The 19,863-nt window shown below is 43.1% G+C and overlaps 2 protein-coding genes across 6 annotated transcripts in view; one reads left to right on the top strand and one right to left on the bottom strand.

The window, feature by feature from the left end:
• The window catches only part of LOC117355295 (alanine aminotransferase 2-like), an 88,866-nt gene extending 83,077 nt beyond the window's left edge, over window positions 1–5,789 (top strand). For all 3 annotated transcript variants that reach the window (XM_033933607.1, XM_033933608.1, XM_033933609.1), the window contains 2 exons: window positions 2,043–2,155; window positions 3,988–5,789. In XM_033933607.1, coding sequence (XP_033789498.1) covers window positions 2,043–2,155; window positions 3,988–4,078 — 204 coding nt within the window. In that variant the 3' untranslated portion in view covers window positions 4,079–5,789. The remainder of the gene's footprint in view (window positions 1–2,042; window positions 2,156–3,987) is intronic.
• A 4,680-nt stretch (window positions 5,790–10,469) lies between these two features.
• The window catches only part of LOC117355981 (alanine aminotransferase 2-like), a 116,321-nt gene continuing 106,927 nt past the window's right edge, over window positions 10,470–19,863 (bottom strand). For all 3 annotated transcript variants that reach the window (XM_033935189.1, XM_033935190.1, XM_033935188.1), the window contains one exon: window positions 10,470–12,184. In XM_033935189.1, the coding sequence (XP_033791080.1) occupies window positions 12,094–12,184 (91 nt within the window). In that variant the 3' untranslated portion in view covers window positions 10,470–12,093. The remainder of the gene's footprint in view (window positions 12,185–19,863) is intronic.

The raw sequence follows: 19,863 nt of genomic DNA on the forward strand, positions 1-19,863 counted from the left end.
ATGATTTATGAACATGGGAGCAAAAGGAAAAGTCCTGAACATTAAAATGTAGAACCCGCCATATATCTTTTAATCCACAGGATTGAACTAAATTATCCAATCCCAATGATTTAAAAAGTTTACTAGGTTGTTTATCCATCAGTGGGTCCATAACAGCATTGAAGACCCCAGCTACCACTAGATTAGAGGCAGCTAGTGGCAGAAGTTCATGCTGAAGAGCTTTGAAAAATTCTGCTTGATTTGAATTAGGTGCAAAGATATTAAACAGTGTCAGAGCATGTTTCACCAAGGTCATATTCACCTGAACCCACCTTCTTGAAGAATCTGCAGAAATAAAATTAAATACAGCTGGACATTTCCTATGCAGTAAAATAGCCACCCCCGCTTTCTTTCCCACAGCCAGCACAAATAAACACTGCTTGACCCACCCCCCTTCCAACTTTATCGACTCCCCAGCAGACAAATGAGTTTCCTGTATCATATAAATATCCGCATCTTGCCGCTTTAAAAAATTGAGTGTTCTTTTCCCTCTTAATAGGATGATTGAGGCCATTGACAATTAAAGAAAACATTTTAAAATTCATTGCAAAATTTCTTCTTTTTTTTTGTAAATCTTTATTGATTTTCAAGCTTTTATAGTGTAATACAATGATAAATCAGATATACTATAGAACACACACTATTAACTATATAATTATACATTAAAACAATTATTTCCTCCCATCCTCATCTTCATTCTAAAATAATAATACATTAGAAAACCCATAATAGTATACCAAAAATCCTTTCCCCCAAAAAACACTCTTTGTTCAATACACATCCTAAACCCCTTAATAAAAATCCCCTATTCTCCCCCCATTCCCTATCCCCTATATCATACGATTGCTTGAAGATGCTCATTAGACTAGCAGCCAGAACCCTCCCCCAGGCAATATAATTATTTTCTGCCCCTTATAAAATTAATATCAGGATCTTGGAAATAAATGGTCGGTTGGAGACAGGTCTAAAGGTGCTTGGCATGTGCAGGTCATGTAGGTTTTTAAAAAAGTGGTCTGATGATTGCTAATTTCCAGTTTGTAGCTACTGAGCCTGTTTGTAAAGAGGCATTGATAAGTGGAAAGACTGGGCATACAAAGCATCTTTCACAGCAACTAGGAGGTATGATGGTCAGAGATCTAGGATGGAGCTGAAAGAATAAATGGAGTCTAGAATCTGCATTTGCACTTTCATTTTTGATTTGATAATGGCGGAGCTACTTTGGTATAATTTAAAATTTGACAACATCTACATGGACATTGAATAGATTCAGAGGCACTGATCTACATCTGGTATGGTCTCCTGATGCAGGCACATTCGCTGAAACATGGCCTGGGTCGAGTCCACTGTAAATCTAGATGATAATTTGTACATGCTATATTAGTTAAGAACATAGGAATAGCTTTACTGGGTCAGACCAATGATCCATCAAGCCCAGTAGCCCTTTCTCATGGTGGCCAATCCAGGTCACTAATACCTGGCCAAAACCCAAGGAGTAGCAATATTCCATGCTACTTCCATTAAATTGTGGTTCATTTGAAGACCTGACTCACTCTGCTCCTTCTTTGGATTCCTGGGATTTGTGCAGAGTGGACATTCTCTGTGGTTTGGACCTTTGGATTCAGTCATTTTCAAACTGGCATTACCAACATAAGTCACCTAATGCCACCAGCTCTATTACTATCCCTTATAGCAATAAAGGCATCCTATAACTCACAGAGAATAGAATAGTCTCCCGGTAGAGGTGGTGGAGACAAAGATGGTGTTTGAATTCAAGAAAGCCATGGGACAGGCACATGGGATGTCTTAGGGAGAGGAGGAGATAGTGGATGCTAACTAGATGGACCATTTGGCCTTTATCTGCCATTATGTTTCTATGTAACCAGGTGCCATTACCAAATCATCCTGTTTCCAGACTACCATGAATCTATATCAAAGGATTCTAGGCACCTGTGTTACTATTTTATCAAAAGTCTGTTAGTCTCATTGTGATTCTTTGTTTGAAGGAGCAAGGCATGGAACCAGATGTTTTCTTCTGCTACAAGCTGCTAGAAGAGACAGGGGTTTTCCTGGCTGCTGGAAGCACATTTGGACAAGATGAGGGGACCTACCATTTTAGGTAAGAAAAGGACCTGGTCTCCCAGACCCAAATACTGGTGAGAGGATCTAAAGATAGAAAATATGAATCAGAAGAGACAAGATGTGTATATTAGATCAAATGAAAGCTCCATTATAGGGTTGAGTCGAGTATGACTCTGTGGACCATGGACATCTTGTTTATATCCAGTGTTGATCCTGAGGTTAGATTACAGTGGGAAGAACTGAGTGTACAGTGTTATGAAACCATAGAACTTTGGGATTGTCTGCGTTTAGTCTGAGATTGTTGGATGCAGCCCAGATCTGTATTTTGTCTTTTCCATTTGATATTATCAGTATTGTAATATTTGAGTCATGATTAATTGGGATGCGTAGAAGAATGTCATCTGTGTATGAGAATATGCATTCAATGTTATAGAATTTGAGCTCATGAAGAGGTTACAGAGAATCGAAGATAACGATGATCCTTGTGGTAAGCCACAGAACGCTTGCCAGTTTTTTGAAAACACTTTATCTTTGCAGACAAGATATTGTCTGTTTTGTAGGAAGTCTGAACCAGTTCATGACAGTTTCTACAATGCCTAATTCGTTGAATTTGGCTAGTAATAGTTGGTGGTCAACCGAGTCAAAGGCAGCGGATACGTCAAATTGAAGGAGGATTGCCTGGCGGCCAACACTCAAGTTTTGCTTGATTTTGGTGGTTAATTCCAATAAAAGGACCTCTGTGCTACAATTTCAGTGGAATCCAAACTGAGTGGAATGGAGGCAAGAGTGTTCAATGTAGGTGGAGAGTTGATTGCAGACGTGCGTTTTGAGAAGTTTGGTTAGTATTGGGATTCCAGCTATGGGTCTGTAATTTGATGGGCTTTGGGGGATTGGTGTGAGGGCAATTTGCCCCATTTAGGATGGCAGTTGGCTGTGATGAAGATTGTATAGGAGTTTTGTTAGCCATTCTGTTTTTTATCATGTTTCTATGTTTTATTAGTTGAGGGGCATTAAATCAAATGGATAGTTGAGCAGCCTTCAGACCTAGATCATAAGACCCAGGTTGGGACATATGGGAAATCAGTGAGGCAAAATAAGGGATTGGCCAGTGTAGAGCTTCTTAGGGCTAAGGCTGGAATCTTGAATTTAAGCCACTGTGTGATTGGAAGTCAATAGTGATGATAAAAGAAAGGAGTGAGACGGCCAAAGTGCCCAGCACTTGATAAGAGATGAATAGACGTATTTTGCACAGTTTGAGGTTGCTTTTGAAGAGCACTAGAAATACCACCGTAAATAGCATTACTGTAGTCTAATCTTGATATAACTAGAGTGTACAGAAGTGAGGCGCATTCAGAATCATTGATGTAAGACTGGACAGAGTGAATTAAGCACAGTCATAGAAGCTAGATCTAATCATGTGACCAATTTGTGATTCAAAAGATAGCATCAATTTTGTAAGATACCAATTTTTTACATATTTATTTTGTTATTTAGCCTGTCTTCCCCAAAATCCCAGAACAGGTTGCATAAGGTACATTCACAATATAATAACACGTTGCCCAAGATTCCTAAAAGTTTATTGAACCCACTGAGTCATCCCGTAATATCAATTGGTAAGAAATAGGTATCATTCATTGCTGGAATGTGCTGAGAACTATTTAGACCAAGTTTTGCAGCCCTTTGTTAAAGATCCCACTCATATTTTGAATCAGTTGCACAGTTTCAGTGGACTCTCCTGGTGAGATGGAGAGAGAGTAGCCACATCCCACTGGGACAGAGCCCACGCTGGCTGAGACATCCACAAGTGGCCAGACATTCATAAGCACCCCACTTCCACACTTTGACACACGTCTCCCTTTTTCATTTCAGATTGACTCTTCTTCCTCCCAAGGAAAAGCTGAAGAGCGTCCTGCAGTCCATTAGAGACTTCCAGAAGAAGTTCTTTGAGGAATACTCCTGAGAGACAGAATAAGGGTGGGTGGTGCACAATCCCCCATCCCATGGTCATGGGTCTGAAGGAGCTGCCAACTCCACTTTGGTACATTCTGCTGCAATGAGGAAACCGTTCTATCGTCTTTGGAATAAGCTATTTCTCTCCCTTTCCTTTTATCCACTTTTAATGTTCTCCTTCTCCGAGTTCTCCTCTGGTCTTCTTTCCCTCTGCAGTGTCCCTCCTGAAACTTCCCTCTGTATCTCTCCCAGCCACCCTCTACCCTTCCCTCCTTCCTTCCTGTTGTGTCCTTCAAGAACATAAGAATAAGACTATTGCCATACTGGGACAGGCTGAAGGCCCATCAAGCCCAACAGTGGCCAATCCAGGCCACAAGTACCTGACAAGATCCCAAAAGAGTAAATCAGATTTTATGCTGCTTATCCTAGAAATAAACAGTGGGTTTTTCTAAGTTCATCTCAATAACAGCTCCCCCCCCCCCTCCCCACACCTGGACTCCAAATACTACACTGCTTTGGGCTGTAATTTTAAAACCAGGACTGACCAAAAAGTCTCCTTTCTGGAATGGGTAACCTGGTCACCCTACGGCCCACCCCACAGCTTCTCTGACTCTTCCTAGCTGAGCATCTGGCTGTCATCTACATGTTCTAGATCAGCTTCTGCCCTACAGATCAGTCCCAGCTCCTCTGCAATTCCACATCATTTCACTTTGGGTTTTATTCCTGGGGGACTGATTTCTCCCTGTGTCTGGGCTTGATGTATCTTCTCCTGTCTCTTCATATTTAGTCCAAGCCCCAGTTTCATGCGCCTTCCTTTTCCTTGGCATGGCCTTTGTATCAAATAGTGTTGCAGTCCTGGAAGGATATCCCAGGCATCCACCACCCTATCTGGAAGAGATACTTTCTCATGTTTCCTCTTTTCAGTTTCACAGCATCACTTCCTGGTCTTGCATGCCTTTCTTTGCTAAACAATGGCTCTTAAACACAATTAAACATTTAGCAGGATTCACTCTTGTAACCCCCTTTCCTTTCTGCCTGGGGGGTCCTTGTAAGGCTTTTCTTTGCTAGCATCCCTCCCTCCTGCTCTCCCTCCAAGGGAGGTGCGAAGGCGACCAAGAACCCCCCATGTCGCTGATGTGTTCTGCAACCTCCCATGGATATCGAGTCAGTGAGAGAGGCAGGACCGTTCTCCTGAGGACAACAGCTGCTGATATAGATATCTAGCTTTGGTCTAAGGATGCACCAAAAGGAAACTTTATGCAGCTGTGTATGGTGGGGTTACCATATTATACTATTGTAAAATCTGGACATGTGGCCTCGCCCCCCAGACCTGCCCAGTTCTACCCAGCCCCTGTTCCACCCAAGTCTTCTCCTCGAGCTCGGAGCTGCGTTTGGAAGGCTTCTGAGCATGCGCAGATGCCCTCCAGACATGGGCCCCGAGCTTGAAGCTTTTCAAAACCCCGGACAAAGTGCCGGCTTTTGAAAAGCCATCTAAAAACAGGACCTGTCTGGGTAAATCCAGACATCAGGTAACCCTAGTGTATGGAAGCTTTTATTCTGTCGTGTAATTGGTTTACATCTCTCAAGTCAAAGGGACTCCTGAGGAAGACATTGTGCCAAAACACAGACCATGTTGGGTCCTGCTCTATCAATCTGCCCATTGAACATTAGATACACTTTTGATTGATTTCTCAATAAAGACACTTAAATTTTTACTTTTATTTGTATCGGCCTTTTATTGTCTTTTCCTGTGTTAATCCAGATATCATATTTTTAATCCGCTCTTCTTGTGCTTTTGTTTTTTGTGGATTTTTTTCCCCTTTTTGCTTCTTGGTTCTCCCTCCAACAGCCAGGGCTGGGGTTAAGCCAGTAAGTTAGATAAGTCATGCAGCAGAGTTTAGGACAGATTGCAGGGGGGGGGGGGGGAGGCAGTTCAATGGGAGTAGATTGCAGTAGTCTAAGCGTGAGGTTTCAAGGGTGTGGACAAGGGTCCGGGCAAAGTGCTCAGAGAGGAAGGGGTGAATTTTGGTGATGTTATAGAGATAGAAGTGACAGGTTTTAGCAGTCTTTTGGATGTTTAAGAGGAGCCTGAACTAAAGCTATGTGATGCTGGGTTCCACATTAGGAGTCACCGCCTAGGTAAAGGATCTAGGGGTCATTGTTGAGGATATGTTGAAACCCTCAGCTCAGTGTGCAGCGGCGGCTATAGAATGTTAGGAATTATCAGGAAAGGAATGGAAAACAAAGATGAAAATGTTAAAAAATGCTCTTGTATCGCTCTATGGTACGGCCACACCTTGAATACTATGTCCAATTCAAAACAGGTGTAGCGGAATTAGAAAAGGTACAGAGAAGGGCGAAGAAAATGATAAAAGGGGGGCTAAGAGGAAAGGCTAAAGGGGCTGGGGCTCTTCAGCCTGGAGAAGAGATGGCTCAAAGATGGTCTATAAAATACTGAGTGGAGTGGGACGGATAGATGCGAATCACTTCTTTACTCTTTCCAAAATTACTAAGACTAAGGAGTAGGTGATGAAGCTACTAAGTAGCAGATTTAAAACAAACCAGAGAAAATATTTCTTCACTCAGCGTGCAATTAAATTCTGGAATTCATTGCCAGAGAATATGATGAAAGCAGTTAGCTTAGCAGGGTTTATAAAATGTTTGGATACTTCCTCAAATCGAAGTTCATAAACCATTATTAAGATGGACTTGAGGAAATCCATAGTTTATTCCTAGGATCTTGTCAGGAACTTGGGACCTGGGTTGGCCACTGTTGGAAACAAGATACTGGGATCAATGGACCTTCAGTTTGTCCCAGTATGGCAGCTCTTATGTTCTTATATGAGTACAGGACAATGCAACCATTGTGACATCACTGCTGAGGTTGGCTCTTAGGCATTGATGGAATGAGGCATTATGACATCACAATCTCAGCTCTGGAATGTTGCTACTCTTTGGGTTTCTGCCAGGTAACATAGTAAATGACGGCAGATAAAGCCCTGATTGGTCAATCCAGTCTGCCCATTTGTTATACCCATTACAAATACATGATTAAATTAACTTGTCTCTTCTTTGATACTTTTATAAAGTCCACCTGGTATTGTCCTAGGTTCCAAATGCTGAAATTGCCATCCAAGCTCACTCCAGCCTCTCCAACCATCCTGTTTGCAGGATATCTTCCATAAAGTCTGGCCAGTAATATCCTCATGTTCCATAGTAGTGGAGTTCCCATTGATGCCCTCCCCAGCCCATCCTATACCACATCACCACATATGAGACACAGACCGTGTAGGTCTGTCCAGTACCGGTCCACTTCCCCTTCCTACATTTCCATTGCTGGCCTTTTCTCCCATCCCACCACCTCCTAGTCATGCTCAAAATAAGCAGTTTACAAAGTACATCCATCGTCATCTCATTCCCATAGTATCTCCTTTCCCCTCCCTCCACAACGTACAGCTTGCCTCCTCCAGCTCTGCTTTTTCTCCCTCATCAAACCAGCCTGCGCCCTGCTCTCCTCCATCCCTTCCCCACTGTCTGTCTCTTACCCTGCATTTCCTCTCAAGTACAGTATGCTGAAGACTTGCTCTACCTCCTTCCTCCACTAGATGGGGCCATATCCCTCCTGTCTTTCCCTATCAGGGAACATTATGGCTTTTTGTAGAATATTAACCCCAGGTTTTGTACCAGTTTTGTTCGATCTGCTCATTTGAAAGCTGGTTCACTCATACTTTTTGAGCCCTATTTCTCACTGCTTGCATGAGAGAGAAAACCACATAAACCGAGTGGCCCAGCCATTAAGAAGAGACCTGAGTACACCTCTCTCTGCCTACTACCTTCCCCTTGCTCTCATTTTCCCTTCACCACAAGTAAATGTGCTTTGAAACCGATGTACATACTTTTAACTATTGGGTGGAAAACAATTCTTAGCTCAAAATATTGACTCGGATTAATCTTCACTTGGGTATTTTTTCAGAGGCTTTAAAAAAAAGCCAATTGATTCATTTGCAAAGCAATACTACTCTTAAATCATTCTAGGTTTATACTCTGGATGTACTGTGTGAAAAATCTCACTCTTTGAGATGGTTTACCCTTGGCATCTTGAGTCCCAGCTGCAGGTGATCAGCAGTTTCTTCTCGCACACCTGGGTCTTTCCTTTGAAACTGATTATCCCAGGAAGAGCAGCGATGGTGGCTCACCCAATAAGCAACAGAGACTGAGTGATGACTTTCAACTCCCATAGAACAACTGTGTACAAGGTTCTGAGTGGTCCTATTACATACCACAATAAGAAAAAGCCTACGCTACATGAGAGGGGTCACAACATGTAAACTGGAAGGACAAGACCTGCTCTCAATTCTGAGAACTATCTTGAACCCAATAGCTGGTGATGGCTATCAAAAGTTCACCAGGGCATAAAGCACCCAAGGTTACCCAGAAATATCATTTAAAGCCATCCACTAGCTTAAAAAACCAGTTAATGTGTTAAAAATTCTAATAAATTGAAATTGAAATGTGCAAAGATTGAAGATAAGAATCATAAAGTGCCTAAAGTGTCAGGTGCAAAGTCACATCGTTCCTGAATTTCAAAAAGCAGACTAAGTGCAAAATCACTCATTGATGAGCCTTGAGAAAGCAAGAAATCATATTTGTCCAATCCATTGAAACTGCCATCTGCAAGGACTTATCCGAGAAGCCACCAACATCCATCTAGTACAGAGGTGTTGAAGTCCCTCCTCGAGGGCCGCAATCCAGTCGGGTTTTCAGGATTTTCCAAGGAATATGCATGAGATCTATTAGCATACAATGAAAGCAGTGCCTGCAAATAGATCTTATGCATATTCATTGGGGAAATCCTAAAAACCCGACTGGATTGCAGCCCTCGAGGAGGGACTTTAACACCTCTGATCTATAAGAGGGATTGTTGTCCGGAAGTGCCAACTGAGCGCCCTACAGAGCCCCGTTTCGTTTCCTTCTTCAGGGGCAAACTCAGAGATGTCTCCCACTGAAAACTAAATCAAGCACTGCTCCTCTCCAGTTTTCAGTGGGAGACGTCCCTCAGTTTGCCCCTGAAGAAGGAAATGAAACAGGGCTCTTTAGGGCGATCAGTTGGCACTCACGGATAATAGACCCTCTTACTAGATGGATGTTGGTGCTTCTCGGATAAGTCCTTGCAGATGGCAGTTTCAATGGATTGGATTTCTTGCTTTCTCAAGGCTCATCAATGAGTGATTTTGCACTTAGTCTGCTTTTTGAAATTCAGGAACGATGTAACTTTGCACCTGACACTTTGGGCACTTTATGATTCTTATCTTCAATCTTTGCACATTTCAATTTATATTTATTAGAATTTTTAACACATTTAACTGTTTTAAGCTAGGGGATGGCTTTATATGATGTTTCTGGGTAACCTTGGGTGCTTTATGTCCGCTATGCCCTGGTGAACTTTTGATAGCCATCCCCAGCTATTTATTTAATCTCTAGAGATTCCTGGTGTTTCTAACCAATATTAATCAAGTAGTGCAAACTTTGAAAGCCATTTCCCAGAATCGAGAGCAGGCTTTTTCCTCCCTATTACATACCAACCGTAAAACAGCAGGGACTGTGCACCGGGGCTGAGTGTTGTCCTGAGATATCCTCCATGAAACAGCAGGGACTGTGCACCGGGGCTGAGTGTTACCCTGAGATATCTTCCATGAAACAGCAGGGACTGTGCACCGGGGCTGAGTGTTACCCTGAGATATCTTCCATGAAACAGCAGGGACTGTGCATCGAGGCTGAGTGTTACCCTGAGATATCCTCCATGAAACAGCAGGGACTGTGCACCGGGGCTGAGTGTTGCCCTGAGATATCCTCCATGAAACAGCAGGGACTGTGCACCGGGACTGAGTGTTACCCTGAGATATCCTCCATGAAACAGCAGGGACTGTGCACCGGGGCTGAGTGTTACCCTGAGATATCTTCCATGAAACAGCAGGGACTGTGCACCGGGGCTTAGTGTTACCCTGAGATATCTTCCATGAAACAGCAGGGACTGTGCATCGAGGCTGAGTGTTACCCTGAGATATCCTCCATGAAACAGCAGGGACTGTGCACCGGGGCTGAGTGTTACTCATCATTATCCCCAAAAGAGCAGAGTGCCAAGTGTTAGCTTCTGATATCTCCCTAAAATAGCATTGACTTTCCGGGATGACTGAGTGTTCTTTCACATTTGAGTCTGTTCTGTAACTAATCAAGTCACATTTTCCATTAATAGCAAATGACACTTTGGTTAGATTTTGGAAAGTGTACATTCGAACATGCATGAACACGTATGTTTACTGCAGGTTGACCTATTTATTAGCTAATGCTGACACAATAGCCCACTTTAGGAAAGGTAGCCCTTAAAAACATCAACAATTAAATAAAACGTTTAAGATTTTTAATTTAATAGTTAAAATATTTATGGCTGCAATTGCTAGAAACTCTGACAGAGCTAAAAATGGAATTCGGTTGCATAGATACTGTTCTTCACAGATCTGCGGGTCCTTTCCATGTGAGAAGTGGCCAGGCTTGAGGACACAGCTTTCAAGAGCTTGGGATCGGGGGCACAGAGGTGTGTGTACTGGCCCACTGCAGGAGAAAGCCCTGGAAGACATCCTAAATGCAGATGGGGAGCTTTAACCCTTTCAGGACCATAAGGATCGTAGGCCAATTTTTGTGGTTTTGACAACATTTTTATGGTAAAAAGGGCTTGCAGATGCCAAAAAAATTGATTTTTTTTTGTGAAATATCATTATTTTTTTTTTAAAAAAATCAAACTTCTGGCTTATGGACAGTGTGGCAAGTGAATCTTCTCGTCAATCTGGCAACGACGCTAATGAATGAATGTCGGAACCAGTTTGTTTACATAAAGGCAGTATCATATGGAGTCCGTACATATCAAATTTAGAACTGTAGACTATCCCAATCAAAATTTATAGGATTTTAAAGTTATGGGACAAATATGTCCCTTGGTCCTGAAAGGGTTAAGGCAGGTGACTTGTTTCCACGGGACTAGCAAAGCCTGTCCTTAGAGGTGTTCACTGCCTCTTCTGGCACTAAAGAGACAGCACACTGTCCAGTTAAGTCCTGATTCTGTTCTATGTATGCTGTGGTCTGACCAGACAGCTGGACAGGGAATCCTCCTGGAAGCCACGCAAGCCCTCCTTGCTAAATGTCTGTGCCACCCTGGCTCGCTCCCTGCTGTCGCCCAGTGGGCCCAGCCCAAGAAACATCCCTTACTGTGTGACCTCATGCTCTGTGTGTCAGCTCTTTGGGGAAGGGAGTTTGGAATTCAGTGTTTTTGAGTATACTGTAGGTTTGATAGAACTTGCAACACTGGTACATGTTAATTTGAAGTCAGAGTGACCCCCATCCCCCATCCCTGGTTGCCTTCCCAGTGACACTGATCCTAGAGAAGATATGGATACAGTTTAGCCACAGAGCTAACCACTCTGTAGGCAGCTTCACCACAGCCACTGGGATATTCTGTCTAGTCACTCAGACATCACATATGCTGGTGCCCAGGATGCCCTGCTGACTGGTGCTACTCACAAACCAATGTTTATAAAATCTTGTGAGGAGCTCTCGGCAACACCAGGTGACATTCCTCCAGCCCCCATAGTTCAACCCTGACTACATCGCAAGTACCGCGTGGGGTGTGGGGAAGTGATATCCAGCAGAGTTAGCCCCTCCCCCAATCGAGGGGGTCAATGGAAGGAAACCCATTAGAATAATTATTGCTAACTCCCTCCCTTCCTTCCCCCCTTAAACACTGCCTCCAAACCCAAAAGAGCACTGCAGATCATAGCCTGACCACCCCTGGTCTATAACCTCTACCCTGCCCCCCACCCCCCAAGGTCACATCTCTATATACATCTTTCCCTCACCCATCTGTTGCTCTCTTCCTCCCTCATTACTCCCCAGTGACAGCCCGCTGCAGGTCCCTCCCTGATTGGTTAGTTTGGTTTATTTGGGTGGTAGACACGGAGGTAGCCTCTGTTCCTCTTAGGAGTATTCCTTGACAAACTTCTTGTGGAACTCCGTCAGCTTCTGCAATAGTGTCTTCAGCTTCTCAGTAGGCGGAAGGATGGTCATTCTAAGAGAGAGGAGACATGTGACAACCATGAGAGAAGAACAAGACTCATGTGGTATGTCTACGTTCTTATTTACATATATAGCTATTCTTCTGGCTAAAAATACAATTTAAAAAGCATTATACGATTATAAGCATTATAAGATACGTTTGGTATTGAAATTATGGGATTTGCTTTCTCCATCTAACTTTGGTCCAGTTATTGAATGTTGTGCTTTGCCACATTTAGATTATTGTAAAGCTCTTTTGTGTGGACTCCCCAAAAAGTCTTTGAGAGAACTGTGGCGTGGGTAATTTGTGGCATCTGTCATAATGAGCATGTAACCCCCTTGCTCATTGAGCTTCATTGGCTTCCAGTGGTTTGGCACGAATGGGAAATATTGGTGCCTCGTGAACACATGAATAGCGGAAACAGACTGTATTACAGATTAAGATTTGACCAGGCCACACCACTACTCATAAAATTATGTTGGTTACCAATAGAAAAGGGAACTCCACCTCTGGACCCTTTCAATCTTAGATCTTTAACAGACGGAATTTCTAGTTCTGCAAGCTCTATAGTACAAGACAGATAAAGACCTGAACAGTCCATCCAGTCTGCAATAGAATTTCATGATTGAATTGTCTTTTGGTGTGCTTTTTTGTTTGTTTGTTTCTTTCTTTCTTTTGGGCCACAAACCTTAGAAGTCCACCTGCTACTGTCCTTAGGTTCCAACTACTGGAGTTGCCGTTACTCCAGCCTATCCAAACCATATCCTTGGCAGGATTCAGACTCTGAAAGTTTGCCCATTCAGATTCTAGTTAGAGATCCTCTGGGTTCATCCTACGCTTTTTTAAATTCCATCACCATTTTCCTCTCCACCACCTCCCTCGGAAGGCATACCAGACATCCACCACCCTCTCCCTGAAAAAGAACTTCCTAACATTATTCCTAACTCTACCACCTCTCAACCTCAAATGATGTCCTCTAGTTTTACCAATTTCCTGGAAAAGATTTGGTCCTATATTAATACCTTTCAAATATTTAACTGTCTATATTGTATCTGCCCTGCCATATGCAACTACAACGCTCCGGTTGCTATAAGAAGGCACTTTAGACATCGCCGGCCACAGGGCAGGGAGGTTTGTCGGACCAGGCCTGTTGTCTGGGGGGGGGGGGGGCGTTGCAGATCTTATTGCCAAAATCGGAAAGGTGAGGAAGGGAGAAAGATGGGCCTTTGGTGGATGGAGAGATTGAGAGAAGGGGGCAGATGATGGAAGTGGGGAGAAGGGAGAGCAAATGCTGAATGGAAGTGGAGAAAGAGAACACATACTGGATGGAAGGAGGGATAAAGAAAAAGGACATATGCTGGATGGGGGAAGAAGATAGAGTTAGTGAGATAGTGGAGGGGTGAAGGAAAGGGGTGGCATTCTGTGGGTAGACATAGTGAAAAGAGGGAAACTGAGGACTGCATAGTAAGAAAGAATTTAATTTAGACGGAGGCAGAAAATAAAGAAGGAAGACCAGAGAAGGAAAGGGAAGAGAGAGAGGAGAGAGAGATGCCAGAGAACGGGGAAGGAGACAGAGATATCAGATCTGAGCGGAGGAAATGAGAAGAGAGAGATGCTAAAAACCACAGGGGGGAGAGAAAGAGAGATGAAAGGAGAAAGATGCTAGACCATGAGGGAAGAGAGAGAAGATGATGCATTCCAGACCAAAGGGGGGAGTCTAGAGGAGAGATGGAAGGGGGAGGCATATAGTTTCTGGAGGGGGCATGTAAAACATGGTCTAAGTCACAAAAACCCACCTAAAGTCCTCCACACAGTACCCCAGCGATCACCGACCCCCACCCCCACCCCCATAAAAATCGTAATCACACCTTTAAAATTCAGCCTCCAGACCATCGTCACCTGGCAGCCTGGCATAGGAAAGCCTAGTTGTCCAGCACAGAGGCGGCTTAAGCCATCTTGGGGTGGGTAGGGACCCATGGAGAGGAGGACACATGCCCATAAGCCCCTGTAATCACTGCATTGATATGGAAACATGTGCACTCCCCTATACACCCCCAAAACCCTTTTGTACTGGCATATAAGTGGCTCCTGCAGCCATAAGGGCTATTGGGGGGTAGATAAGTAGGTCTAGGGGATTCTGGAGGTGGTTTGGGGTGCTCACCATGACCTATAAGGGAGCTGTAGTGAGAAGAAGACATGGCACCCTTTTTGTGAAGTTCACAGCAGTGCCCTGTAAGGTACCCCACTATTTAGGTGCCATGTCTGGGTGTTCAGTCCATCACTTTGTAGATACCCTCCCACGTCCAACAGGGCTTGTTCTAGGCATTTTTGACTTGGACGAAAAGTTGGATGAAAATGTGGTATAAAGATGGACGATTTAGCGACTTGGACGATCAGATCAGCAGGACGTATAGTTAGATGATTTTCGAAATGAAAAAAAATGTGGACGTATTTTTCGAAAATGTGTTCTAGGCTGTTTTTAGTTTGGACGACTTGCGACTTAGACGAAAATGGACTTAGGACATTCCTTTCGATTATGCCCCTCCACGGTCCATTCAAAAAAGGTCTTATATTGGACACCATTTGGCTTAAGATAGGCAAATAAGTGAGAACTTCTTGTACACCTCGATGGTCTATATAACTCAAAGTGAGGGGAGAGATAAACTGGAGACAATCCTGATATCAACTTAAAACAAATGCAAGAAAATTTGAATAATACTTTTGCTTCTAATGCTAACCAATGCAATAAACAATAATATGGGCTGATGTGGTCGTTCTTCTTCAGACCAAAAATCAATCAGGCCGCGGTATTCTGAATTATTCTCAATCTTCTTAAAAATTTTTGGGAAGATCCCAAATAAATGATATTATAATAATCCAGAATCAATGCTTGTACCAATAGCTTAAAAGACACTGGATCAAAATATTTTTTAATAGTCCATAATTTCCATAATATATAAAAACATTTTTGTACCACTAAATTTGTGTGATTGATCCAAGTCTCCTTCGTTGTTCGTTTTGTACCCTTCACTGCAGTTTCTCCTGTTTGTCTTCTGAACATCTCTTTGGTGGACCCATATAAATACTTAATCTCGATCAACAATTAACAGTTTATATACCACAGGACCGTGAAGTTCTATGCGGTTTACAGTGATTAAAAAGATGCTACAAATAGAGTAGAACTTACATAGTTTATTATTATTATTAAGATTTTATATACCGCCTATCAAGGTTATCTAAGCGGTTTTTACAATCAGGTACTCAAGCATTTTGAAGAATAGTGGCTAAAGTTTAAGGGAACAGTTGTGATGGGGGGATTGAGGTGGGAGATTGTGCAGATTCCCTACCTAGGTATTTCAAGAACAGGTATGTCTTTAGGTGTTTCCTAAATTCACCATAGTTATTTACAGGTGGCCACCGTCATTAAATTGCACTATGACACTTCTGAGCATTGCACGGTTGCCTTGATGAATTGGCCCCACTTGACTCTTGTCCAGACATTAGTCACCTCTCGACTTGCTCATTGTTGTTTTCGTATGCTAAAGTGATGTGCCATGAATGGTGGGAGTAATGAAAGGATGACAGGAGCTCCCAGGGATCCAAGACACACTAAAATCTTAGCAGGATTAAGAACATCAGACCAATGGTCCATCCAGCCCAGTATCCCATCTTCACAGAGGCCAAACCAAGTTACAAGTACCTGGAAAAATCCCAAATAGTAGCAGCAGTCCATGCCACCAATCCAGGCAAGAAGTGGCTTCCCCCATGTCTGTCTCAACAGCAGACTATGGACTTTTCCTCCAGGAACTTGTTCAGCTACATTAACCACTCTCACCACATCCTCTGGCAATGCGTTCCAGAGCTTAACTATTCTCTAAGTAAAACAAAATTTCCTCCTATTGGTTTTAAAAGTATTTCCCTGTAACCAGAGCAGGATTAATTCATCGAGGGCCCTTAGGCACACAAGTACACTGCCTCCACCAGGTGCCCAGGCAGAAACAGGAAGCTGCGTCAGAGGGAAGCTTTGAGCAAGCAGCACCGCTTGCACAATTACAGTTCCCGTTGCCTTTCTTACCCACATTGCTTGCTTGTCTTACTTTCCGTCGATGGGGGGGGGGGGGGCAGCGTTGCTGATTGATGCTGGAGGGGCCCATCGCCATTTGGAAAAAACAATGTTGATGCCTTCCTTCATCGGGCCCTCCCTGACCATTTCGGGCCCTAGGCACGTGCCTACTTGGCCTATTGGTAAATCCTGCCCTGCCTGCAACTTCATCAAGTGTCCCCTAGTCTTTGTAATTTTTGACGGAGTGAAAGATCGATCCACTTGTACCCGTTCTACTCCACTCAGGATTTTGTAGACTTCAATCCTATCTCCCCTCAGCCGTCTCTTGTCCAAGCAGAAGAGCCCTAACCGTTTTAAAATAAGACTGTTGCCACTAAACCAGTTGCAACAGAGTCTTCTAGAGCAGTGATTCCCAACCCTGTCCTGGAGGAACACCAGGCCAATCGGGTTTTCAGGCTAGCCCTAATGAATATGCATGAGAGAGATTTGCATATGATGGAAGTGTTAGGCATGCAAATTTGCTTCATGCATATTCATTAGGGCTAGCCTGAAAACCCGATTGGCTTGGTGTTCCTCCAGGACAGGGTTGGGAACCACTGTTCTAGACAATATCGAATTACACTATGGTCAGGATTCTTGGTCAAGGTAAGAAATTAAAAGAAAATGATCTGAGTAGAAGTAGGCAGTAATAGAAAAACTTTGAATGAGGATTGACAGAAGGATGAGAAAAATGGGACGTGATCCAGAAGAGAGAGCCTTGGGACACACCAACACGCCAAAATACGTAAGAAAGAGTTGGAAGTGGAAAATGAGACAGCAGAAGACCAGCTAGAAAGGTAGGAGGCAAAGCACTGATGGACAATCCCAGCCATATCTTGCTCAGACATTCTGGATAGTAGCAGATTAAGGTCAGTGAGCTGGTTTGATGTGGGTGGAGTACGCGGGCACGCTCAACATGCTGGAGAAGTGGAGAAAAAACAGGTTTCTCAGCGTCTTGAAAGATAGATCAAGTGAGAAATAGGCCTATAATTAGACAGTTCAAAAGGAAGTAGGGAGGGCTTTTCCAGGAAAGGGAAGGATGGTACGATGGTATCTTGTTAGTTCTATGATATTAGGTTTCAGTTTACCATTTCCAAGCCTCTCTCATTGATTGATGCTTCTATTTGATCATTTTGCTATTATTATGCTGTTAACAAAATTTTAAGTTTTATGTCACACTGTAACTATTGTGCATTACCTTAGGTCAGGGGTAGGCAATTCCGGTCCTCGAGAGCCGGGGCCAGGTCAGATTTTCAGGATGTCCACAATAAATATGCATGAAAGTTTTAATGTTGTATTTCTTGTTGTTTGCATCAATAAAAATTGTTTGAACTTAAATATGCATGAGATAGATTTGCATCTCAAGGAGGCAGTGCATGCAAATCCATCTCATACATATTCATTGTGGATATCCTGAAAACCTGACCTGGCTCCGGCTCTCGAGGACCGGAATTGCCTACCCCTGCATTAGGTGAATCTCTTCATAAAAGCATTTAATAAAATCCAATAAATAAAGAAACAAAGGGTCCATTTTGTGTATTATGGGGAAAAAAGAGCAAAAATGTAGCAAAAAGCAGTCGGAGGCCAAAAAAATGTGGCAAAAGAGCCACTGGCTTGGTTAAAATGAAGCCTTGCTTGGACAATTAAAAATTTTTATATGATGTCTAATTATAGTAAGGATTATATAAGATATATTGTATGTACAATATGTTATAGATATATCAAGTGTATACTTAAGATAATTGTATGAATTTTTATGACACACTTGTTGTTATATGAAGAAAAAATCAATAAAAAATTTTTAAAAAATTTTAAACACAAAAAAAAAATGAAGCCTTGCTTTGAGATGTTGTGTCTGTGCCTTGCAAATGGCAAAAGAAAAAGGCCAGGATTTTCAAAAATCCGCGTAAAAAAACAACAGTCTGCTACTGAAGCCGTTTTGATACTGAATCTAAAAACCTGAGACATTCTTCAAAAATCGCACACGCAAATAAGATCCGCGGACAGCAGCAAAGATTTCTTACATTTGCATGTGCCCATCACTGATGGGCACATGCGCAGAGAAACGCCGTAACCCCCCCAAAAAAAACCCCACACTCTCCTGCCACACTATTGGATGAATGGAAGCGAGAGGAGGGGAGAAGCAATGATGATATTTTTCAATCACGCATAAAACAAGCCTTTCTCTCCCAAAAACTACTATCATTCAGGTAAATCTTGTAATTTCTTTTTAATGTAAAATTTAATGAAGACCCACAGCCAGAAACACACAAGAAGAAAAGTTGGCTTTTAAGAAGCATGCATGAAACATGCCTGTCTCTCCCCAAAACTCAAAAGAACCATGATTTTATTATCCTCCATTAAAAATATATAGATACACTTTTTTTTTTTCATTAGCCACAGTCAAAACACAAGTGCTGGCACGATAACGGCACCCCCAGACCATAAGAACATAAGAACATAAGAACATAAGAAGTTGCCTCCGCTGAGGCAGACCATAGGTCCATCCTGCTCAGCGGTCCGCTCCCGCGGCGGCCCATCAGGCCCATTGTCTGAGCAATGGTCTATACCTATCTATACCCCCCAATCCCTTTTTCTTCTAGGAATCTATCCAAACCTTCTTTGAAACCATTTAATGTTTTCTTGTCTACAACAGCCTCTGGAAGCGCGTTCCATGTGTCCACTACCCTCTGAGTGAAAAAGAACTTCCTAGCATTTGTTCTAAACCTATCCCCTTTCAATTTCTCCAAGTGCCCCCTTGTACTTGTGGTGCCCCTTAATTTAAAAAATCTGTCCCTGTCTACTTTTTCTATGCCCTTCAGGATCTTGAAGGTTTCTATCATGTCTCCTCTAAGTCTTCGCTTTTCCAGGGAGAAAAGTCCCAACTGCTTCAATCTGTCAGAATATGGGAGATTTTCCATTCCCTTTATCAGTTTGGTTGCTCTTCTTTGTACTCCCTCAAGTAACGCCATGTCTTTCTTGAGGTACGGCGACCAGTACTGGACACAGTACTCCAGATGCGGCCGTACCATTGCACGATACAGCGGCATGATGACTTCCTTCGTCCTGGTCGTAATACCCTTCTTAATGATACCCAGCATTCTGTTTGCTTTCCTAGAGGCTGTGGCGCATTGCGCCGATGCCTTCAGTGTTGCGTCTACCATCACTCCCAGGTCTCTCTCCAGGTTACTAACCCCTAGTGGTGTTCCCCCCATTTTGTATGTGAACATCGGGTTCTTTTTCCCCACGTGCATGACCTTGCATTTCCCCACGTTGAAGCTCATCTGCCACTTTTCGGCCCACTTTTCCAGCTGCGTTAGATCCTTTTGGAGATCTTCACAGTCTTCCTTGGTTTGAGCCCTGCTGTATAGTTTGGTGTCATCTGCAAATTTAATGACTTCACACTTAGTTCCCGCCTCTAGGTCATTTATGTAGATATTGAACAAGAGTGGTCCCAGCACCGACCCCTGCGGAACTCCGCTCGTGACCCCTTTCCAGTCTGAGTAGTGACCCTTTACGCCAACCCTCTGCTTCCTGTTTGCCAGCCAGTTTTTGATCCATCGGTGGACCTCCCCTTGTACCCCGTGGT

The sequence above is a fragment of the Geotrypetes seraphini genome, chromosome 2, assembly GCF_902459505.1.
Source record: "Geotrypetes seraphini chromosome 2, aGeoSer1.1, whole genome shotgun sequence".
Taxonomy (NCBI): Eukaryota; Metazoa; Chordata; class Amphibia; order Gymnophiona; family Dermophiidae; genus Geotrypetes; species Geotrypetes seraphini.